This window comes from Nicotiana attenuata, unplaced genomic scaffold (assembly GCF_001879085.1).
Source record: "Nicotiana attenuata strain UT unplaced genomic scaffold, NIATTr2, whole genome shotgun sequence".
Lineage (NCBI taxonomy): Eukaryota > Viridiplantae > Streptophyta > Magnoliopsida > Solanales > Solanaceae > Nicotiana > Nicotiana attenuata.
Genome location: NW_017673683.1, coordinates 32,678 through 39,046, shown reverse-complemented (window position 1 = coordinate 39,046; position 6,369 = coordinate 32,678). Strand labels below are relative to the sequence as shown.

General features: G+C 42.4%; 1 protein-coding gene across 1 annotated transcript in view; it reads left to right on the top strand.

Moving 5' to 3' along the window:
• Positions 1 to 1,381, top strand: part of LOC109217029 (probable inactive receptor kinase At2g26730) — a 1,903-nt gene extending 522 nt beyond the window's left edge. Inside the window, exon 2 of the mRNA XM_019381254.1 lies at positions 1,065 to 1,381. Coding sequence (XP_019236799.1) covers positions 1,065 to 1,381 — 317 coding nt within the window. The remainder of the gene's footprint in view (positions 1 to 1,064) is intronic.
• Positions 1,382 to 6,369: the final 4,988 nt, after the last annotated feature.

The following is a 6,369-nucleotide window of genomic DNA, read 5'->3' as shown; positions in this document are numbered from 1 at the left end:
TTTCTAATTTCATTTAACTTCTTTTTTTTTATATTCTTTTTCTCTTCATAATCTAATTTCATTTACTATTTTCATTATTTTTTATTATTCTTTTTTTTATATTGTTACTTAATAAAAATCAAATTGTGTACCAATTAAATGTAGCTAATACAACCAAATAAATATTAACTAACATATGATACCAGTATAGTATATAACTATACCAACAGGGTATACAATTGTGCGCAAAGAGTTAAAAAAATTTCAATTCAATTATTAAACTAAAATAATATCAGTTGTCAATAAAAAATTTAAAAAATTCTAAAAGGATCTAATTTTAAGAATATACCGTTACTTTATATAGCATACTATAATTTTTTATTTTTTTTTTGCATTTTCAATTTGCTCCTCACGCTGGGTAAAAGCTTAAAACAAATTAAAAAGGAAAAGGCAAGTGAATTTACGGGTAATAAGTATATTATTATAGTATATTGTATACTATTACAGCATATTGTTACAGTATCTTGCAGATTATTACAATATACCATAATAATATATTGTATACTATAATAGTATATTGTTGTTGTATAACTCTATACTCCTATAGTATATTAGTATACTATAGCGGTATACTGTTTTGTAAACTATAATAGTGTACTGTTGCAGTATAGCTATATACTCCTACAGCATATTGTATACCGTAGCGGTATACTGTAGCTATGTTCTTCTTCGATTTTCAACTGAAAATTTCGATCTCAATCACCTCAAATCAGCTCCAAATGCTATCAAATTTCAGTATGAACTTCCAGAAGATACTATAAGCAATATTTAACAGCACCCACTTTGAATCAAACAAGAAATCTTCAAAAATAAAATTGAGCTTCGAGCCCAACAATGGTGGATAATGGAAAGATTCTCAAAGGATTATATTAGCATGGGACCAGAGACGTAAATGACCAGAGACTTCTGTAAATGCCATACCCACAAATATTATTACTGCCACACAAAACTAAGGATATTCTTTTGGGGTTTGAATTTCTATTCCAATGTTTTACTCACCAATTGTTTCGATGTTCGTCTCTCAGAAAATGGAATTTTCAGACTTTTCGTGCCAAACTCCAAGTTTGTCCTAATCCCTGGCTATCAAGCACCAGAATTGGAAAATGCTTACGATGTTTCTCCGAAATCTGATGTTTACAGCTTCGGTGTCTTGCTGTTGGAATTATTGACTGGTAAGGCCCCGTTGGAAGCAATTGGCAAGAACACAGGGGTTGATTTACCTAGTTGGGTTCGAGATATGTTTCAAGAAAAGCCTATTATTGATGTTTTTGACAGTATGCTGCTGCATAATTACCATAATTCTAGCTCAGCTTTCGTTTGCAGATTGCGGCTGGAAAATTAGCGGGTAATTATTTTGGGTCTCATGGGTAGGAATAGTAAATAGTTTGGGCATGGGCATTAAAGGGTAAATAGTTTGGATTTAATGGGTATAAAGTGAGATTTTCTCCTTAAAAATGGGTTGTTTGAACCCAAATTTTATTCTTTCCCCGCGAACGAGACTAAAAATACGATCTCACTTATTAATTAATCCTACTTAAGTAAAATAACTATTAAAATAAAACTATCCGTTAAAACAAACTTATTTTTGAGATTTTTTAAAATATCATACTATAAAAAATGGAAAAATCATTGTAAAATTAAGATAATATTCCTGGAACTATTTTTATATTTTTTTTATTAATTTTATGCAAAGTAGATAAATTAAAAGTAACTAGATTAACTAAAAAGGAAAATATTTTTGTGATTTTTATTTTTGTGATAAAATAAAGTAAAGAGAGAAATACTAAACCTAAACTAAATATTTACGCTAAAATGTGCAAAATCTTGGGGAGGGTCAAAATCACATGTCTACACCCTATATGATGTAAATTGAACTACGCCTGACTTGATTCCCGTTTAAGAGGGGATACGTAGGCAGCCCTATGGGTTCGGTCACAATTCAGTAAAATTTTCATTTCCCCCCGAAATTGGAAACTAGGCAGAATTTTGAGGAGGACCCCCAAAATTCCGAAGTAATTTCAGCCGATCGTCGCACGAGCAACAGCCAGAAGCATCAACCCATCAAACTAGGGCAGAATTTTGAGGAGGACCCTCAAAATTCCGTAGCGAGAGAGGTTGCAATGTCTCGAACCACGTCACAGTCGTCTGTTCATCTAAAAACTATTTTTTATCATACATTTATGTTATACTTTTACAAAATCATGCATGTTTACTATCGAAACTGCTTTGTTTAGCAACGCTACCCCAATGATACAGACGGTATCGCCAGACCAAAAGTCGAACGAGTCAGGCAAAGCCCGCGGGGATACGAACTAACCGTCCCCTTTACAAAACTCACGACTTTTCTTTGGATGCAGGCACAAGGACTGCGAAATCATTAAAACATACTGCACACTCATGGAACAAACATTGCTCAAGAATACGACTTTCCTTACCGTTACACTTACCTACATTTGTTATCCGTTAAACAGTGATGTCCCGTATGTCACAATGCTCCCAGTAATCACAACGCCGCAAGCTGCTATCACCTAAGAAACTCTACTATCATTTGCTGTTTTATTTCTTACATAAGGCTATCATTCTGCCTTCCAAGGTTAAGCTCTACCTCTATCTGCATTTGCATTGCATAAGGCTACCATTCTACCTTCCAACTTGCATAAGGCTACAATTCTGCCTTCCAACTTGCATAAGGCTACTATTCTGCCTTCCGAGGTTAAGCTCTACCTCCAACTGCATCTGCATTGCATAAGGGGCCGGGCCAGATATTATGCTATTCCTGCTCGTACCGAGGTTGTTGCCTCCAACTCCGTCATTACAGGTATTATATTGGTTTGTCACAGAGAGGCATCGGTTCTATTCGATCCGGGCTCTAGTTATTCTTATGTGTCTTCTTACTTTGCTCCGCATTTGGGTGTGCCTCGGGATTCTTTGAGTGCCCCCGTTTATGTTTCTACTCCTGTGGGGTATTCTCTTGTTGTGGACCGCGTTTATCGGTCATGTTTGGTTACTATTCATGGTTTTGAGACCAGAGCGGATTTATTGTTACTCGGTACGGTTGATTTTGACATTATCTTAGGCATGGACTGGTTGTCGCCCCATTTTGCTATTCTTGATTGTCACGCCAAGACCGTGACGCTGGCTATGCCAGGCATTCCGCGTATTGAGTGGAGTGGTACTTTAGATCACACTCCCAGTAGAGTTATCTCTTTCCTTAAAGCTCAGCGTATGGTTGAGAAGGGGTGTGCCGCGTATTTAGCTTATGTGAGAGATGTCAGTGTTGATACCCGTTCTGTTGATTCGGTTCCAGTGGTACGGGATTATCCCGATGTGTTTCCAGCTGATCTTCCGGGCATGCCGCCCGATAGAGACATTGATTTTGGCATTGATCTGTTGCCAGGCACTCAGCCCATTTCCATTCCTCCGTATCGTATGGCTCCTCCTGAGTTGAAGGAGTTGAAGGATTAGTTACAGGAATTGCTTGGTAAGGGTTTTATTCGACCCAATGTTTCACCGTGGGGTGCTCCTGTTTTGTTCGTGAAGAAGAAGGATGGTTCTATGCGTATGTGTATTGATTATCGCCAGCTGAACAATGTTACAGTGAAGAACCGTTATCCTTTGCCTCGTTTTGATGATCTGTTTGACCAGCTTCAGGGCGCATAGGTGTTTTCTAAGATTGACTTGCGCTCAGGTTACCATCAGCTGAAGATTTGGGAGCCAGATATCCCGAAGACTGCCTTCAGGACTCGGTATGGTCATTACGAGTTCCGTGTTATGTCATTTGGGCTGACCAATGCCCCATCAGCTTTCATGCATTTGATGCACAGTGTATTCAGGCCATATCTTGACTTGTTCGTTATTGTTTTTAAGGTTGATATTCTGGTGTATTCCCGGAGTCGGGAAGATCATGAGCAACACCTGAGGACCGTGCTTCAGACCTTGAGGGAGAAGAAGTTATATGCAAAGTTCTCAAAATGTGAGTTTTGGCTGGGTTCTGTGGCATTCTTAGGCCACGTGATTTCGAGTGAGGGCATTCGGGTGGATCCGAGGAAGATAGAGGCCGTACAGAGTTGGCCCAGGTCGTCCTCAGCTATAGAGATTCGCAGTTTCCTTGGTTTGGCGGGCTACTACCGTCGTTTCGTGGAGGGATTTTCATCGATTGCGGCCCCTATGACTAGATTGACCCAGAAGGGTGCCCCATTTCAGTGGACAGAGGAGTGTGAGGCGAGCTTTCAGAAGCTCAAGACAGCTTTGACTACAGCCCCAATTTTGATGTTGCCTACCGGTTCGGGGTCTTATACTGTCTATTGTGACGCCTCGAGAGTTGGCCTTGGAGCGGTGTTGATGCAGGACGGTAGGGTGATTGCCTACACGTCCAGACAGTTGAATATACATGAAAAGAATTACCCTGTCCACGACCTTGAGTTAGCTGCCATTGTTCATGCCTTGAAGATCTGGCATCATTATTTGTACGGTATGCCTTGTGAGATCTATACTGACCACCGGAGCTTGCAACACTTACTCAAGCAAAAGGATCTAAATACGCGTCAGAGGAGGTGGTTAGAGTTGCTAAAGGATTATGATATCACTATCCTGTATCACCCGGGCAAGGCCAACGTGGTGGCGGATGCCTTGAGTCGCCGGGCGGAGAGTTTGGGGAGTTTGGCATATCTACCAGCTTCGTAGAGGCCTATGGCGATGGATGTTCAGGCCTTAGCTAGCCAGTTTGTGAGATTGGATCTTTCAGAGCCCAGTCGGGTTCTAGCTTGTGTGGTTTCCCGGTCTTCCTTATTTGATCGTATCAGGGAGCAGCAGTATGAAGACCCTCATTTGCTTGTCCTTAAGGACAAGGTTCAGCGTGGAGATGCCAGAGATGTGACCATCGGAGATTACGGGGTATTCAGGATGCAGGGTCGGATTCGTGTGCCCAATATTGATGGGCTTCGAGAGTTGATTCTAGCAGAGGCCCATAGCTCGCGGTATTCCATCCATCCGGGTGCCGCGAAGATGTATCAGGACTTGAGGCAGCACTATTGGTGGAGGCGGATGAAGAAAGATATAGTTGGTTATGTGTCTAGGTGCCTCAACTGCCAGCAGGTGAAGTATGAGCACCAGCGCCCGGGTAGGTTGCTTCAGCAGATAGAGATTCCGGAGTGGAAATGGGAGCGCATCACCATGGACTTTGTATCTCGACTCCCACGGACCTTGAAGAAGTTTGATTCCATTTGGGTTGTTGTGGATCGGCTGACCAAGTCCGCTCGTTTTATTCTTGTGTGTACCACTTATTCATCGGAGCGGTTGGCGGAGATTTATACCCGGGAGATCATCCGTCTGCATGGTATTCCAGTTTCTATTATTTCGGACAGAGGTACTCAGTTTACATCGCGGTTCTGGAGAGTCGTGCAGCAGGAGTTAGGTACTCGGGTGGAGTTGAGCACAGCATTTCACCCCTAGACAGACGGACAGTCCGAGCGCACCATTCAGATTCTTGAGGATATGCTCCGTGCGTGTGTGTTTGAGTTTGGAGGGTCTTGGGATCATTTCTTGCCATTGGCGGAGTTTGCTTACAACAACAGTTATCCGTCCAGCATTTAGATGGTGCCGTATGAGGCTTTATATGGTAGGAGGTGTAGATCTCCGGTGGGCTGGTTTGAGCCGGGTGAGGCCAGGCTATTGGGCACAGAGTTGGTTCAAGACGCATTGGAGAAGGTTAAGATGATTCAGGATAGACTCCGTACAGCCCGGTCCAGACAGAAGAGCTACGCGGACAAGAAGGTTCGTGATGTTTCATATATGGTTGGTGAGCGGGTCCTGCTTCGGGTTTCGCATATGAAAGGCGTCATGAGGTTTGGGAAGAAAGGGAAGTTGAGTCCGAGGTTTATTGGCCCTTTTGAGATCTTGAGGCGAGTTGGGGAGGTTGCCTATGAGCTTGCCTTACCTCCCAGTTTGGCCGGAGTTCATCCGGTATTTCATGTTTCGATGCTCCGGAGGTATCACGGTGACCCGTCGCACATGTTGGATTTCAGTTTAGTTCAGTTGGACAAGGATCCATCCTATGTTGAGGAGCCAGTGGCTATATTGGACAGGCAGATCAGAAAGTTGAGGTCAGAGAACATAGCTTCAGTGAAGGTTCAGTGGCTGGGTCAGCCGGCCGAGGAGGCGACTTGGGAGACCGAACAGGATATGCACAGCAGTTACCCTCATCTTTTCACTACTTCAGGTATGTTCTCTATGCTCGTTCGAGGACGAACGAATGTTTAAGTGTAGGAGGATGTGACGACCCGGCCGATCGTCTTAAGAATTTACGCCCCGATCCCCTATTAACTGCTTCCC